The 18233-nt window shown below is 38.5% G+C and overlaps 2 protein-coding genes across 6 annotated transcripts in view; both read left to right on the top strand.

The window, feature by feature from the left end:
- Window positions 1-650: 650 nt before the first annotated feature.
- Window positions 651-8550, top strand: LOC133474295 (keratinocyte-associated protein 3). 2 transcript variants are annotated; one of them, XM_061765856.1, is made up of 7 exons: window positions 651-804; window positions 2331-2515; window positions 4267-4326; window positions 4416-4613; window positions 6609-6743; window positions 6863-6952; window positions 7806-8550. In XM_061765856.1, exons 1-6 carry the CDS (start codon window positions 792-794, stop codon window positions 6932-6934), a joined length of 663 nt encoding a protein of 220 aa, XP_061621840.1. In that variant the 5' UTR covers window positions 651-791; the 3' UTR covers window positions 6935-6952; window positions 7806-8550. The 2 variants fall into 2 exon arrangements, with proteins under 2 accessions (XP_061621840.1, XP_061621839.1); XM_061765855.1 differs by having other exon boundaries at window positions 6863-8550.
- A 1739-nt stretch (window positions 8551-10289) lies between these two features.
- Window positions 10290-18233, top strand: part of LOC133474294 (frizzled-3-like) — a 39944-nt gene continuing 32000 nt past the window's right edge. For 2 of the 4 annotated variants that reach the window (XM_061765852.1, XM_061765851.1), the window contains exons 1-2: window positions 10290-10447; window positions 11309-12098. In XM_061765852.1, the coding sequence (XP_061621836.1) occupies window positions 11814-12098 (285 nt within the window). In that variant the 5' untranslated portion in view covers window positions 10290-10447; window positions 11309-11813. Of the gene's footprint in view, window positions 10448-11308; window positions 12099-18233 lie in introns of those variants that run through there. The other 2 variants (XM_061765854.1, XM_061765853.1) reach the window with 2 other exon arrangements.

Here is an 18233-nt window from a genome sequence, read left to right as displayed (position 1 = left end):
TACATTTGTGAATCAGAATGTCAGAATTACAGTATATATTTGTACAGAATAAATATCTAGGCCTTTATGTGCCCAAGTACAGTTGCAATTATGTAAGTTCTATACATTTGAATTTGTTTATTAAGAACTGTTGGTTTTAAAATTTATTTAGGTACAATTTTAGTTTAACTTTTATGTGCAATACGTTTGAGTGGAATCGTTAGTAAGTAGGCTGCAGTTTTGTTTTCCTGAGTTTGAACTGCATAGAATGTTACAGTGGCTTACAATATTTAATGTTATTGTTTAGGTATAAATGCTGTCTCGTTTTTGATGAACACTAAGCCTACTGCTTTACTTAATTTTAATGTTGGTCATGAGTGTGGTACTTGGGACAGCTCAATATTTTTTAACGTGGTACTTGGTGTAGAAAGTTTGAGAGCCACTGATCTAGAATTAAAAAAAAAAAAATATATATATATATATATATATATATATATATATACTGAAACGCATGAAAACGGTGGTTCCGTTCGTAACCTCGAAACGTCGTATGTCCCCCTGACCTGTGCAACTCAAGTGTGCCTTTCCAAAGATGATGACGCTCAGTTTTTACAGCGCTATGTCGTAGTGCACGTGTACACGACTGTGCAGGTGTGCCTTATCTTTCAACAGGTAAGCGTCAGGTGGGTACTGTGACGTAATACCGGAAGTGAACGCTCACTGGAGGAAGCTGGTGGGAAAAACCCCTAGTAAACTCAGGACGTGTCATTACTCTATTTTATATTCAAAAGGAAACACCTGACGGAGCAGCTATGTGCATTTTTGGTGAGTTATTGTCGAGTCAAACACACTAGCTATGCATTATCGCTTTCTACGGTTTCGGTATTTGTTTTTTTGTTTTTTTTGCCGCTCTTATACCAATACAGGCCTGGGGTAAAATGAGTTTCGGTCAATAAAGGTACAGGGATTCTACCCGCTTTATAACGTGTTTGTATACAATATCATTCATTCTGGTCCGTCTGCTATTACTACCGTACTGCGAGGCACAGATGATTGAACGTGAAAGTCATCCGATGAAAAAAGTAGTCCGCCGTCAGGGGAGTCAATGAGACGGCAAAGGCTGTGAAAACAGATAAACCTCACTGTGGTAAAACCTTCACATCTCATTTGTAATTCGGTGTTAACATGTGGATTCATGTAAAATAATTGGCCTACTTTCGAAGGGGAGATAACGGTGAGTCACTTGTCTTCAAATCTTCATGTATTTGTTGTTTTGTTTTCCTATGCCTTAGGACCACTTAGAAGTACTGTACATATTGTCTCCCCCTCAGCAGTGCAGTTCTTTTACAGTCCAATGATTTTCAGCCGGTGTAATATTATGCCCAGTTTGAGCATTAACACTGTAATTAAATTAAAGGGGGGGAAACTACTTAAACAATGATTCCATTATAATGAATTGCACAGAAAAGATGAATAAAAATTGTACCGAAATACAAGTTTTGAAAACTGCTCCTAAAAATTACACGCAAATGGATTGTACTAAAAAGTTGAATACAACTGAACTGTACTTAGGCAGTGAATCTTTTGCATACTCCTACCTCGGTACTTCACTTTGAGAATCACTGTTCTGCACCATTGCAAACTACAATAATTAACCTATTATTAAATTAATATATGTATATATGTAATATGTATTTTTAAATATTGTTTTTATTTGTATAGTGTTTGTTTTTCATTTGTTTTATTATTTGTTAGTACCTCTCAGGCTGTCAATCAAAGCAGCATTATCTGAATAAAACCAAAATGTTCGCTACAGCCCACTTATTTGGGGATGCCCACCTAATGATAAGGACAGTCAATGTATAGTTAAAGTAAAGTTAATATACAAAATATAATGTGACTGGTTTTCCTATACTAATTAAAGTATATGGAATCAACACACCCTTTTAGATTTCACATATTTTTCATCCTCTATCAAAAATTAGATTTAGAGACTAGTGCTAATAACTGAATTTTAAATTGCTTTGCTCAGTCAGACTTTCATATTTGTGGTGAATGTTAAGGATTTAAACAGAGGTACAATTTTTTTATTTTTTTTTTTTTTAAATACTCATTTTAAAAAAATGAGAAGGCTGCTCAGACAGTATGATGTCACCCAAAACTGAAAATGATTTTATATATGCTAGAAAGATACAATATTTGATTCAGCTCTTGTGTTTGGGTGTGTGATGGGGCCTATGAGTGTTTATCCTCAAAATACTTTACACAAATAAATAAAAGATGATTTGTTGTTGTTGTTAGTAATTTGAAATGTGCATTGTAAGCACATTTGTCATGTCTTATATTTGCAGATAAGGAAAAGGGGCCGAGGAGGTTGATGCAAAAGGGCTTAGCGCTCATCCTGGTGGGCCATATTAACTTCATCCTTGGCGCAATCGTCCATGGCAGTGTCCTGCGACACATTTCCAAACCCAGCCAACAGGTCACCACAGAATACACAGCGACGAACATCATTTCTGTCACCTCGGGTCTGCTGGTGAGTTCATGTATTAATTCCTGCATTGTTCCAAAATCACTGCAACAATAAGGAGATTAACTTTTCCTTTTTAATGTATTTTGCTTCAGTGCATTTAGTGGGAGGGGAGGGGGGGGGGGGCAGAGCTTTACAATAAAGTTACTGTGCTCCATTACATTGTGCTGCCACATTAAACAGAAAGTAATCACAATCGCACAATAACCCACCGTAATGAAAGATAGTATAGTATCAGTTATCTCTCGTGCAGCTGTAATAAAAGGCAAGTTTATTTGTGTAACCAGTCTTATACAATAAGGCATTTCAACATGCTTTAAATAAGAGACAAATCTGATCAAATGTACTGAAAGCTACAGGCCACAAAAATCCTTTACGAAACAATTTGAGAACAATCAAAACAAAAATATGTGGTTGTAATGATTGAGAGAGCATGTCTGAAATGCTGCAACACAATGTTTACCATATTTATTCTAATAGTTACTATTACTAGAGAAATTCAGTTACTGTGAGTCGAAGACGAAGGAGAGGTGGAAAACGGCTTCTTGGGAAAAATCAGAATCATCTTTATTTGCCAAGTATATCAAAAACACACAAGGTAGCCGCTCTATTACAACAACAGACAGCCAGAGACTTTGAGAAATTTAAGCAGTTTAAAGTGACTAGTAGTGCGATAATATGGAACAGTGTCAATTGTGCAAATGGTGCAGATACTTCACAAGCACATGAGAGGCCAGTATTAGTCACCAACAGATATGCACATAGTGCAGAGTGGTAATCTTATTCACTGAAATGCAAATGTTCATTTAAATGAAGGCATTTATTTGCAGGCAGGCCTTTATTTGATTAAACACGGTGCCCGTTGATTGTTTGCAGAGAAATGTTACTTCCAAGGTCCATGTATAACCGCCTCACATGAGCAGTTTCTCTTTGCTACAGAAGTTTGCACTTGCTACACGTCTGTAAGACTGTGCTGTTGTGTATTGTTGGTTCTTTTCAACCCAGTTGTCATGCGTGGGTTTAGCTAAACAATAAAGCCCACTTTAAAAAAAAAAAAAAACAAGTAACATTCTGGGATTAGACCATTTAAATGGTGTACACGTACATATTTTTAACATTTTAAGGGATGTTTAAAAAAGTGAGAGACCCCCACAAGACTTAAAACACACCACATAATGTATTTGTTTATTTAATCTACTGTATTCGCGGTGGTGGGTATCTGACCCGGGGTGGGGGTTGAAATTAAACAAACACTTACCGAATAACTTCTAATCAATTAAAACATCCATCCATCCATTTTCTGAGCCGCTTCTCCTCACTAGGGTCGCGGGCGTGCTGGAGCCTATCCCAGCTGTCATCGGACAGGAGGCGGGGTACACCCTGAACTGGTTGCCAGCCAATTGCAGGGCACATAGGAACAAACAACCATTCGCACTCACAGTCATGCCTACGGGCAATTTAGAGTCTCCAATTCTTGCATGTTTTTGGGATGTGGGAGGAAACGAAACCGGAGTGCCCGGAGAAAACCCACGCAGGCACGGGGAGGACATGCAAACTCCACACAGGCGGGCCGGGGATTGAACCCGGGTCCTCAGAACTGTGAGGCTGACGCTCTAACCAGTCGGCCACTGTGCCGCCTAAATTAAAACATTTCAATAAAACAAATACAATAGCTTACATATACATGAATATATGACTGAGCTTTAAAGTCACACTCATGAATCTGAGACTGTCATGTTTGTGATTCCCTGTTTCAGAGCATTGCCACTGGGATCATCGCTATTGTGGTGTCGAGGAACCTTCGCATATTTAAGCTGGTAAGACTTTCAGGTCACCTTGAATCACATCCTGCACTGATTGGTACCCATTATCACACATTTAAGATGTTGCCTTTGTGTGTTCACAGCACATTGGACTTCTGTTAGCCTCGTTGCTGAACGCCCTGCTCTCAGCGGCGTGCTGCGTGGGCCTCCTGTTGGCCGTCGGTGTGACGGTCGCCCACAACGGTCAGGGCCTGATGCGAGGGTGTAACGACACAGTGGTCCCCGCCAACGCTCGCTCTCCTGTCAGCGCACAATGCCCGTTCGACACCACACGCATTTATGTGAGTCTCAACTTTCCTCCCAATATATGATCATGAGAAGAATGCATAGCATATAAACCAGAGGTGGGTAGTAACGCACTACATTTACTCCATTACATTTACTCAAGTAACATTTTTGATAAACTGTACTTGTCTGAGTACTTTAAATGCACTGTACTTTTTTTTACTTGAGTATTTATGTGAAGAAGGATCAATACTTTCACTCCGTAACAATGATCGACAGGCCGTTCGCTACTTTTATTTATTCATTCTTGCGTGTGCGTGTCTATTTTTAGACTCCATCTTCGACTTCAGCATATGGCGCCCGTTGCGCCAGTCCAACGTGGTCACTAATGTCATTTAAATCCAATTCACCAATCAGACAACACAAGGCAGTCTCATGACCGTGCACGTAGCCTTCGCAAGCCAATCAATATGACTCATTCTGGGGGTGGGCGGCAGCCGCTCGAGTGTATTTACTTTACAGACTCCAAAAAACAACAGCTTTAATATGCAGCATAGTTTTGTCACTGGCCAGACTTGAATATTTCAGCCCACTTCTAACTTGTGAAGAAAACTTGCGCTAAGTTGCAGATGTTTCTATTGTTGTTTTGGCAGTGGATATGGCAACATTAGCCCTGTCTTATGGTGTCGCGCACACACACAATCACTAAGTCTGGTCAGCAAACAGCTTCCTCATGAAGTCATTTAAGTGAATAAAGCAAATCATGTTTCTGTACGGTCCAATGCATGTGTTTGTTTTTTGGGCTGTTAAAAATTGAAATGGTGGCAGGTGTGTGTCGACTCCCATATATTCTTATTTTATTTGATGTTCATTCTCTGATTTAAAAAAAAAAAAAAAAGACTACTTTTTACTGTTACTTGAGTCATGTTATTCTAAAGTAAGAGTACTCTTACTTGAGTACCATATTTGGCTACTCTACCCACCTGTGCACATGGGCCACATATAACCCACTCCATTCTTTAACAGTGTTGGGAAGATTACTTTGCAAATGTAGTTGGTTAAAAGTTACCCTGTTGACAGTGTAATAATATTGCAATTATGTATTTCAATTACTTTGTCAAGTTAATATAACTATGTTTGATTACATTTTGGTTATTTTCCTTAATTTTTAATGAATGCATCAAGATTATTTTTCCTCTAAAAAAGTGGATTAAAACCGTAGAAAAATTTTCAAAATCTCAGACAAATTTATAGATTGCATCACAAGGTGGCGCTTCGAGGTCATTTTTGGAAAAGTATGTCATGTTTGAGACCAGAATAGCCCATTACCAGAGAGAGCCAATCACAAGCATCGGCTTTAGAAGGAGGAAATAATATGGGAAAAAATAAAATAAAAATCTGAGCTTTTGCAGCTATTTTTCAAATGTAACTAAAATTGTAATCATGGAAATTTCCAAAAGCAACTTTAATTTCATTATTCATTTGTCCCCCATGTAATAAATGACAATTGCATACATTTTCTAATTAAGTTACATAACCTTGTTACATGTAATTAGTTACTCACCAACATTGTTCTCGAATCACAGCCACCAAGCATTTACATGGTCAAGATTCTTGTTTGTGGTATTAATCTAGTTTTTTCTTCAAATTGGTTGATAAAAATTGTAAAACTGTATTAATGTTTTACTACACTGATTCTACAAATATTACTCTCGATTTATTACTTGGCACATAGCAATATCTTGACCTTATGTGTGTTTGTTTCTTTATGGTTGGATTAGATTTAAATGTCTTAATTCCTCCTCAATGCCGTCTTTGTATTTGTTTTTATATTAAATTAATTATATTTCATTTCTCTCACAGGATGAAGAAATGATCTTTATCTTTATTGTTTTATTCATTCACATTATTAATTGTTTAATAGGTGTATTTTAAATAATAAAATAAAAACATTAGTTATATAATCAATGTTATTGATACATTTTTTAAAAATGTATTTGATTATATAATTGGTTAATACATTGGAAATTATTATTTGTTTTACATCTTAGGACACCACCCTGGCAATATGGTTCCCCAGTGCTGTGTTGGCAGCTGCAGAGTGTGGCCTGTCTGTATGGTGCTTCATCGTAGGACTGACTCTCCGGGGCCTGCTGGCCTGCGGAAAAACCTACTACAAAGAAAAGGTGTGTGTATGTGTGTGCTTGTTGGTGTGAGCAGCGATTCGCAAAGGTTGTAAAGTACTGTCCATTATTTGTTTTCTCACACGTTTACTTTGGAGTTCCTCATCGTTCCTCTCTCACAGATGGAGGAAAGGGCCGAGAGCTCGCCACACAGCGCGCGCCTGATTGGCCAAAACGTCAACCCAGATGCCTGATGCAACAAAATGCTGGAAGTAAAACACTCCATTCTTTTCACATCCTTAAATCTTAAAGAAGACATAGTTTTGATATGAGTGGGCTGATTTATTTCGTTGAACCCGACCAAGACCAAATGCATTCATTAAATGCAAGTTTTTCATACATAGTATTCAAGTAGTCACAGTAGGACTGTTTATGCTCTCTGGTGAGTTTGCTTTGACGAGGCAATAACATTTCATGCTGAAAGTGCTGTTCAATATGAAGGAACATTTTGTACATTTTTACATCAAGTGTAAGTATTTTGTTTTTGTAGCTTTTTTTTAAAAAAAAATTTTTTAATTTTTGTTTTTACATTTATCAAAATAGAACTCTGTTTTTAGTATTTTTAGTGTACAGGACATTCTGAACCACCCCTTTGCATTTTGAGTTGCATTCAACAGACGTTATCTTGAGGATTGTAAACCAGCCATGACTGGAGCATATTTATTTTGCAAAACATTATATAATGTTTCATTAATATCTGATAACTTTATGAACGAGACTGACACAATATTTGTCTTTAAAATACCTTTGACTGATTAAATTGCACTAATTGGAGATGATTTATTGGAAAATTTGGTTAAGCAGAAACGTGTCATATTTCACTATTTAACCTAATGTGTGTTGATTATATTAGCTACGAAATTATTAAATCTGTTTAAAAGGGAAGAAAAAAAACACTGAAAGACAGAAAGGCCTGTTCCTCCAAGTATTTACTTAGCAAATGTTTTAGTTCTGACATATTTTTGAGACAGAAATTTGGATAGGCAATTTGATTAATTAACTTATTTTTTTATTTTTAATGGAATGAGTTTAAGTGATTATTTTTTTGTATGTAATGGAATGAAGGAATCGAGCAGTCCAGGGTGAACCTCGCCTCCTAGATGAGATGACGTCATGTTGGTCTTCTTTGAACAGCAAACAAGTAAAGTCTGAATCAACATCGCCTTTTCTGGGTTGAAGTCTAGTAGTGCACTCCATTTAGCCAATTTTCATTATCAGTTCCACACAATCAATGGACATCTTAACAATCAACTAATGTATTATTATGCCCATCACAGACGGAGTAAGTCGAAAGATTATTTTTTTTATGTTTACCCCGCATAGTTTCATTTTTGCATGAGCAAATGACTAAGATAGTGTGTCATGACGTTGAGTGGATTTTTGTACTCGCTGAACAGTTTTTCATGTTGAGAGGTTCAACCAGTATGTGGGGCAGCAGTCTTAGCATTCACACACACTCACATCCCAGTGACAGAGAGGATCACATCAGATCAGCCATGAAACGGTTAATCTAGTGCTGTGCTCAATCGTGTGGAAGGGAATCATAGCACGCAACGCTAATCCTGACTGTGTGAGGGATAAATATTGACATTGTGCTGCCTGATACAATCACTCAGTGATCAGGTCTGTGAGGCCCATGCCATCGGGCTCACTTTGAGGTCACCACATAGAGAAAACACGAGCGCTAATCAGAAGTGTGCTTCAAATGACTTAATTGTGAGCAATGCCCAATGATCATTTTCTCAAAACTTCACCTCTTGAAAATTTGATGTTTCTGCTGTTGGACCATTTCAATAAAAAACGGTTTTTTTAAGCATTTTTTTCCACCATTACTTGTCTTGGACGCATGTGATCTCTGTGCACTAGTTATAATATGAGTCTACAAGTATTCATGTTATGATTAACTAAACCAAGTTTTTGCTGACATACGAAACAATATATCATTTATAAACGCACAAAATTCAACATCCACAGATCTGGTAGAGCTCAGTTTACAACAGAATTCCATTCATATGCCGGCAATGTCAATTGGGGAATAAGGTATTACATGTACCGAGATTACCTAATTTAATAAATTACAAAATGTATGTAATTGTAATCCGTTCCATGACTGGGAGAAAATGTGTAATTAAACTACAGTTGCTTTTGGAAATTTCCATAATTACAATTTTAGTTAAGTTTGAAAAATAACCACAAAATCTAATTTTTTTCATATCACTTGATAATAATAATGATAATACATTTCATTTCAAGCACCTTTAAGAAATCTAAGGACACTGAACAATAAACTAGTAGTTAAAATCGCATAGAGAGAAAATTAATAAAATAATGTAAACTCAACACTTACGCACTCTAAAGCTGACGCTTGTGATTGGCTCTCCCTGGGCATGTGCTATTCTCCTGTAGTCCTAAACATGACATATTTTTCCGCATATGACCTGGATGTGCCACCTTGTGGTGCAATATATTATTAGTTTGTCTGAGATTTTGAAACTGTTAGCCTCACAGTTACAGTTCTGAACACAAAAGAACATTGACTTTTGAACAGTTTCATCTGTGTAATTTTTTACCTTTTTTATGGAACATTTGCTTATCTGGGTTTTCATATGAAATTCCAAAATAATGATTTATGCTTTTGATCCACTTTTTTTTTTTTTTTTGAGGAAAGCCGCCAAGGTTCCTGTTGATGCATTCATTCCAAACTAAGAAAGCTCATCAAAATGTAATAAGTTATGTTACTTTGAGAAATTGAAATAGACTACTATTACATTTTCAACAGGATAAGTTGTAATTGTAACCGACATTTCCAAGTCATAATTGCAGTAAACATGAAAGACACTTCTATGCCATAAATGTAAAGCAATCAAATACTAATCAGAAAGTACGGCAGCAACCGAGCGTACCTTCTTCTGCCGTGCCCTGGTGTTGTATTCTTCCCTGTACATCTCGCGTATTAATGTGTGCCGATAGCACAGAGAGGCTGAAATCTGATTGGACCAAAAAAAATAATAAATCATACACATTGTAGTAGCGGTGCAGCCAACAGAATTGTGATTAAATGAATAGAATACAATTAAATGGAATACAATCTGAAATTTCAGCACAGAGAGGCTGAAATCTGATTGGACCAAAAATAATAATAAATCATACACATTGTAGTAGCGGTGCAGCCAACATAATTGTGATTAAATGAATAGAATACAATGAAATGGAATACAATCTGAAATTTCAGCACAGAGAGGCTGAAATCTGATTGGACCAAAAAAAATAATAAATCATACACATTGTAGTAGCGGTGCAGCCAACAGAATTGTGATTAAATGAATAGAATACAATGAAATGGAATACAATTTCATGGACCAAATATTAGATTTTTGGTTGTAAATGTTGGTGCTTCAGAAAGTTTTTAGACCAGTAGAGAAGGCCTTGGTGACCCTGACAGTTCACCACAGTTGATACTGCGCAATTTTTAATATTGATAATTTTTATTTTTATTTTTTAAAAGAATGTAGCTTTAATATAGACCTAAAGGCAAACAAGCTTCCACGTCGTGTGTCCACTCCAGTGGGGGCGTGCGCGTTCATGTCGAGTGCGCGCTCTCGCAGCACGCGCTGCAGCCAGCCAGGCAGGCAACCGGCAGTGGACAACGACTGGAGCGCCGCAGTGAGCGGAGCCTCTGGAGCACCCGGACCACTCTCTATTGCGAGGTAGAGTACCTCTAATAGAAATTACTCCCATCGACTTTGACGCCGAAAACGCCTTTTAAATGGTTTCGTGCTCGGCGGTGACACGTTCACGCGACAGCCGCCGCCGCCCCCACGAGTGACGTGCTTCCAACACGGAGAGAGCGTGGCTCGTCAAACCCGTCGAAGAACCGAGCGGGGAAGCGGTGCCTCGGTTGCCCTTTCATACTAGTCTACGCTGAGCCATAGAAGGTTACACTGCGTACCTCGACGCCAGGTGAAAAAATAAAAATAACCAGAGGTGTTCTTGTCATTAGCGTAAAGGTAGCTAACTATCTGGACAAGTTGCGTCGCGCTGAATGCTCTACGGAAGCCTGTTTGGCGCAGGTGTTCTCATCTAATTAACGTCACGGTTCGTTAGATTTTGATGAATTTTTCTGTTTTAAACGGAAACGGTTGGAAATAATGCCCAAGCTGCACTGTGCAAAAAACAGCGCAGGGGAGCGTCAGTGTTGCCTGGCCAACATCACACAAACACGAAAGACTCGGGGGGTGGTGGAGCGGGTGTCCACGTAATTAGATGAAACCTGGTGAGTTTGAATACAACTAAAAACCGGCTTTCGTCTGCTCCAGGTAATTTTGATAACATTTCTGCCCCTCCACAGTAGAGCTGTTTGTCAACAGGCTGCAGTGACTTCATTGATGCATGATGCTACTAGTCACCAAATAGTCTTCCGGACTTCATCTTGTTTTTAGATCCATGTTATGTTGACAAGGGGTTGGCTTACCAAGCAATGCAACCTGAGACAAAGCCCATTCAGCTTGTTTGATCACTGAGCCTCCCCCTGTGTGTGTGTCTGTGTGTGTCTGTGTATATGTGTGCAGGCTTTTAAACCTGCAGGACCTGCTCGAAGAAGCCAGAATGCGAAAGACCTTGAAGATAGAGAAAAATCATTTGGAGGTGAAGGAGGAGGAGACAGATATCGCGGCCTTGTGTGTTTTGTTGAGGTGTTGCTGGAGGCGAGGGTGAGCAGACAAAAGAGGGACCGACAACCCAGAGGAGCTGTTCTGTCACCCAGGAATAAACCAGGAGGTGGAGAATGCTGCAAGATGCTCTGCAAGCCAGTAGCAATCGGCGGTGCAGTCTGAAGGCTGAAAGTAAATAGTGGAAAACAAGAGGCGGCTTCTTTTGCGCTGCTTTGTCTTGGTGCGCCAATCAGTGGGGCCTCCATCTTCCTGCATAATGTGCCTCTTATTAAGAGGTGGGATTCTTCTTTTTAAATCCCCACTGACAGTGGACTCTGTTGCCTCCAATGCAAAGAAGCCTTAAACCAATTATCGGCAACTCTCAAGGCTACAGTTGATAGTCTGGCCTCTCTGCTGTTTAACAATGCAGGAATCATTTAAAAGTGAATGTATGAGAGACTGCAAGACTGCACCGATCTCCTGCAGACAAACTGTCTGTTTTCCCCGTTTCCCCATCCCACTCTTCCTGCTCCTCTTACTCACGACTCCTCCGGCTCGGACCATACACATGGAGGCCATCGAGAGCCACAGCGAGTTCAGCTGTGAGCCCATCCGACTGAGAATGTGCCAGGATCTGCCTTACAACACCACCTTCATGCCCAACCTCCTGAGCCACTACGACCAGCAGACAGCCGCACTCGCCATGGAGGTATGTGCATTGTATGGTTTTGTCACAGCACACTGCGAAATTGGATAGCCGCAGGGTATTGCGTCGGTGGAAGTGTAATTACAGCGTATGGGTAGGTTTGTTGAAAACTGTATAGCAACAGCCTGCAATGTTTCACATTGTCGTGTCACGCACCTGCTGAAGGGAAACAAAAGAGCTCAAGAGCTCAGATGTGATTACACATGTGAAGAGCGGAAAACAAAATCCTCTACAATGCAGCCACAACCAATTCATAGTCACCAAATTGGTGGGTTTGCCAGGAAGGGCAGTTTTGTGTTTTCATCTCTGTATTGATCTGCATCGTGAAGAATTGTTATATCCTCTGCAAACACAATTAAATCATCCATCATTCATACTGGGAGAAAACAGTGATGCTTCGCACAGCAAAAAAAGGCTGAGGATTTATCCATACAGATTGTTTTTAAATCGCTGACATCAGTAGCATTAAAGCAATATATTTGTCCACACAAAAGTAAAAACACATTTGCAAGCTGTCGAGCCCATGCCTAAGCTACTACAAGGCCATTCATCAGTCAATCCAAGCCATAGAAAGTCACATACCGGTAACAATACTGGCCAATGGGACTCACTAATCACTGTAGTTATTTCTGAATATTACACTTCTTTAATTCAAAGAAATTGGTAACAGTAAGCCAAAGAAAAGTGTAAGGGTAAACATGCACACACTTATAGTCATGCAAAGTTCTGAAGCAGACAAAATGCATTGTTTGTTGACAAAGGGTCCAAAATTAGTAGAAAGTTACATATGTTCATAAATGTCTGTAGAAAGAAATAAAGTAACCTGATTAAATATCAGTAAAAATTGTCAAAACAATTTGTAATATTTTATTACTGGTCAAAGTGTGCATGGTTGAACAGGCAAATTTTTAATAAAAAATGGATCAACATAGATCATGGAAGTCAGATCACTTTACAGTATCTATACAGTAATTTTATGTGCTTTAAACAGGACAGTACTCAATGAAGAACAGGGTAAATAGTGTGTCATTTTGGCTGTTCGTTTACAAGCATTTTGGCAAACTTTAGAAAGGATGTCTCAAAGTGCAACATTTTCAAAAATGATCGCATCATTGTTACTGTCTTAAAACAAAAAAGCTTTGTCTTCAAAATGTAGCGCATGCAAATGTGGGAGTATATCAGAAAAATACACGGGCAAAACAGAGCTGCTTTGTCCTCAAGATTATAAGCTTGATAATGCCTCTTCAGTATAAATTTATTGTGAGCAGTGGAGCCATTACTCCCATGACTCTAATTCTCAACCCAATTACTGTATACGCCAAATAGAGAATTAAAAGTCGACTTTCAAATAACACACGGAGTACAAGAAGTCTCTGCAGTAAAAATGCAAAGAAACCATTTTTGTACCGGATTGTGTTGTACTGCATATTCCCCCAAACTGTAACTGCTCGCACAATATGTAGGCAACTGGATACATGGAGGCACACATGCTGTACAGGTACTTGTGGTCAGGCATTGAATATGAAAGATTTAAAAGCCGTCGTCATGTTCCAGTTCTGTCTTCCAGCTACATGCTACCGCTGCTGGAGACACGCATGGATGAATGTGTGCAGTCGCTGAAGTACTAATGATTTTTCTTGAATGACAAACGTAGAGGAACGGTCACACAAGTGCCACCTAAGCTATGACAACTACCCAAACATTTGTTGGTGGGAGAACAGGGACCCTGGGTGCGATCATATACGCACAGTATCCATCAATATCATATTACACCTCTTTATTCTTCCTTTGTTTGTTCCTAGAGATGAAAGGTGCAGCTCAAGGGGTAGCCGATTAATAGTCACTAATTACTATTTGTTCAGGAAGTTAAAAAAAAAAAAAAAATATATATATATATATATATTTTATTTTTTTTTACACCTAAGGCAATGCATTCTTTCTTTTGAGACTCCTCAGTAAAACTGCTTACGCAAAAGAGACTGTATTACAGGCAACCCCTGTTTGTTTGAATGAGAACATCCAGCTTCTGTGGACTTCATGCAGTTCCCACTGCTTATGTTTTGTCTAGCATGTAGCAGCGGTTTATAGTCTGTAGGATAACAAATACAGCCAGTTGAATTAAACCTTCCTCCAGCTGTTCACTTGCCATATTGAATGACACTTGCTGAAAAGCAGATACATTTGGACAAGGCCAATCTTGGTTGTGTATTTTCTGTGTTTGATCTTGGGGCCATTTTGGCTTCAGTTGATGTGGAGAAGAACTCGCAAAATCTGATCTTGAGACTGACTGGGTCCTCCGTATTGCATGTTGCTGTGTTTCATGCACCGTTTGTTCACTTTGTCAAAGACTTCAATCAGCAAATTAACACAGCTAATTCCCCAATGGCATGTCCAAACATGGCTGACTGGAGTCTGTGGGGAGCATCTGTTAATGAACTCGCTTTGACCCACATGACGAGGTACCCTTGTAACAGACACTTCGTGTCCCTGCAGCTATAGAAAGAGGCGGCTCTCTGAAAATGGCCAAGCCGCAACTTGAACCTTGCTAGCATTCCTGCTCAGCTCTGTTCGACCAGAAACGGTACTCCTGCTGGGAGCCCTGCAAGAAATTCAATAGTACCTCTTTGAGGCCATGAGCTACAGAATAACTGTGTAGAGTTTACAAACATCTATTTAACATGGGTCAGTATCTTCACTTAATTTTCATTGTTTAATTTGATTTTACCTTGTGTTATTGCAATCTTATTGTTTTGTTGAACAACTTCTCTGGTACATGCATAAACAATTGGTCATCTTTGTCCATACATTTCTTGTTTAAATGTGCTTTCTCACAAAGTATTGCTGACCATCATGATCACCATGTGTTAAAAGTAACAGCGTTTACTACAGTTGTGCCTTCCCTTGACAAGTTTAATTCCTACCGTGGCCACGCTTGTAACTCAAAACACTCTCATCTCAAATCATCTTTCCCCATTGAAATGAATAGAAATGCTATTATTCCATTCCAGCCCCCGAAAATGCCAAAAAAGAAAAAAGTGTTGGACAGTATTGTACTTCATTAAAAACATGCAGTAATAATTTAATAAAATGTAAAGATCATAATTTCATGCTTTACATAAGCATTGTGTGTCTGGTGTGTGTTCCTTTGCCACCAGGGGGCAGTATAATACTTAGATGTACTCCACGTAAATTTGATGATATAACGCAGAAGACTGTCATGCTGCCGAAATAGTAGTCGTTGTGTGTATACCTAACCTTTTTGGGGACAATAAAGAATTTATGCCTGTGAGTACTTTTGTCTGTCTGCATGTGTTCCTATGTTTCTACTATTTCATTTCTACCTTGGTTAACCTATCTATGGCATTTCCCATTATGTGTTAGCATTATGCTATAAAACTTTCATAAGGCAAAGTTAGGTTAAATACACGATGGGTGATTTTCTTTGTTTTATTTGGTTCAACCATAAACCCATTTCTTGAGGGAAGAAAACTATTCAAAACTACCTGGCACTGTGTGAAAAAGTTATTGTCCCCCTTGTTAAATCATGAAATAATTTTAGCTAATCACCTTTTGGTTCATTTTCACTGACCATGTCCAAGCCTGATTACCTCCAGACCTGTTCGATCAGGAAATCACTTAAATAGAACCTGTTTGACAAAATGCAGTTGGCCAAAAGCTGCAACACAATGCTACAATCCAAAGAAATTTAAGGACAGATGAGAAATAAAGCAATTGACATCTATCAGTCTGGAAAGGGTTACAAAGCCGTTTTTAAAGCTTTAGGATTCCAGCGAACCACAGTGAGTCATTATCCTCAAATGGAGTGGCTACCGCAAGAGCACAGTGAAGAATCATTCAGGTCACAAAGGAACTAAGGACAACATCTAAAGAACTGCAGGCCTCCTGTGCCTCAGTTAAGGTCACTGTTCATGACTCAACAAAGAGGAAGAAACTGGGCAAAGATGGCAGGTTCCAATGCAAATACCACTGCTGACCAAAAAGAACACAAACTTACTTTTGTAATTTAAAAAATAAATAAATAAATAACATCTGAATGATTCCCAAGACTTTTGAGAGACTTTTATGGACTGATGAAACAAAGTGGAACTTTTTTTCAAGGTGTATGTCTCATTACATCTGCCGTGAATGTAACACAGCTTTTCAGAAAAGGAACATTATAACAACAGTAAAACAAAATTGACCGACAATTGATGATTGTTCACGTTTGTATGCATTTTGAAAAAAAAACCTTCCTACATCCATTGGCAAATTGTGAAACCACTGATGGCAGCTACTGTAATCCTTTCTGAGTGATGAAATAATGTATGATTATTTTTCATGTGTGTCGCTTTCATGTTGAACTCCTGGTGAAAAATCAACTTATTCTCATACCATGTTACAGTAAGGTGATATGGATTTAAGTTACCTATTTACACAAAGTTGCATGAATTTTAAATCCTGATATGATTTCAGTGGTGAAATAGATCTTTCCCCCTGGTTAACATGTTAAGCCACGTTTATTTAGCGTTCATGCAAGTTGTTTTACAGAGCGGTTTTTGTGTTTCACAGACAAGCCTTGCTAAAGGCTAACTGTACACTGGTACTTCCTGTGTGTGTGTGTGTGTGTGTGTGTGAGAGAGAGAGAGAGAGTGACAGAGAGGTTAATGGTGCCAGCTGCCATCCATCACTCCCGCTAACTTGCTGCTAATCGCTTTCTCAGTTCCACAATGAAGACGGTGATTTTTACCACCCACAATCCTGCCACAATTGTCTGTAAAACCTGAGCGAAAGGGTGCGAGACACTTCAAGCTAAAAGGCTAAGTGCCTCTATAATGATGGCTGGCTGTGCAAATGGTGAAATTCAGTCTTTGGGAATACGTCAGCACGACCAGTCCACCCATCTGCCATGGTATTTTATGTTTCCCAGAGGATGTAATTCACTTCAATGTAGTGTACTTTGTATGTTGGAGCTTTATCTTGATTGTATTTTTATAATCAGGAATTATAGAAGCTGCTCAGTTGAGTAATATGTGAGATTCCCTGCCAATTAAGTTTTTAAGAGCATTTACTTGCACACGCACACAAAAAGACACATTTTGAAATTTAATTTAGGGAATAGGGAATTGTATTTTATGGGTAATATCAACAATCTGTGGTAGGTGGATTAATATATTTTTTGTCAAGAACGTTTAAACTCAATAAATTGTGCTGTGGAGTCATCTTTTCCGTTGTATACTTAACACATTTGCAGTGCTTAAATTTATTTCACCACTCCAAATCATCGTTATGCATCATAAAGTGCTTTAATGCAGACTCTTCCGATTTCAGTGAGCTCTAATTTTACCAGTTAGAACGAAAACACCTTTGTATACACAGAGAAGTCAGAAATTAATCAACCATAACATTCAACTACTACATCATGTTTTGCTATTACGAAATGCAAACAACTATAATTTGACACCTTAATCGATATTGTGCTCTGTTTGTTTTGTAAAATTGTAAGTTAAAAAAAAATATATATATGTGTATTAGCATTAGACATATTGGTTAAACTTGCAGAGCTTCTACCTACTGGTCTTTTAACCATTTCAGGAAGATAAAATGTGATTTTGGTGATACGCACTATATTTTGAACCAACATACAGTAGATTGCCCAGCAGCTGGAAATTAAAAGGAAATGTAGACCTACTTGAGCACACATTACAAAACTAATTCCCAAATTTAATCTAGTTGTGTTAACAAGACGCCACGTCTCTTGTCTCGTTATGAGAGCTTGTTGTCCACATGAATATACTGACACATTACGAAGAAATTCTATTCCTCCTCATCCCGATTCCTTTTTTTCTCTCACATTGAGTAGTGAAACTTTTTTTTTTTTTTTTTTTTTTTTTTAATAAATATGGTAACTGCAGAAATCCAACCTTGATACCTGTGTGCGCGACTTCAGACAGACATCCTTTCGTTCAGGTGTGTTCTGGTTACATTATACACAAGCAGCCATTTGACAGTAATGGCATGCTAACGTGGTTTGGAAGAAGAATATGATGCCCCATTAGGAGTATTGAGCCGAGCAGGTGCTCTTTCTATCGCACTTTAAATTGACAATTCTCAACCCAACTCATAACCCCCCCCCATACA

This window comes from Phyllopteryx taeniolatus, chromosome 2, assembly GCF_024500385.1.
Source record: "Phyllopteryx taeniolatus isolate TA_2022b chromosome 2, UOR_Ptae_1.2, whole genome shotgun sequence".
Taxonomy (NCBI): domain Eukaryota; kingdom Metazoa; phylum Chordata; class Actinopteri; order Syngnathiformes; family Syngnathidae; genus Phyllopteryx; species Phyllopteryx taeniolatus.
Note: the sequence above shows the minus strand (reverse complement) of the source record. Positions and strands in the feature narration are given on the sequence as shown.

Excerpts from the sequence above, each read along its gene's own strand:
- LOC133474295 (XM_061765856.1), top strand. Across the intron at positions 2,516-4,266 it reads CTGTCACCTCGGGTCTGCTG|AGCATTGCCACTGGGATCAT; the intron begins GTGAGTTCATGT and ends TCCCTGTTTCAG. Across the intron at positions 4,327-4,415 it reads ACCTTCGCATATTTAAGCTG|CACATTGGACTTCTGTTAGC; the intron begins GTAAGACTTTCA and ends GTGTGTTCACAG.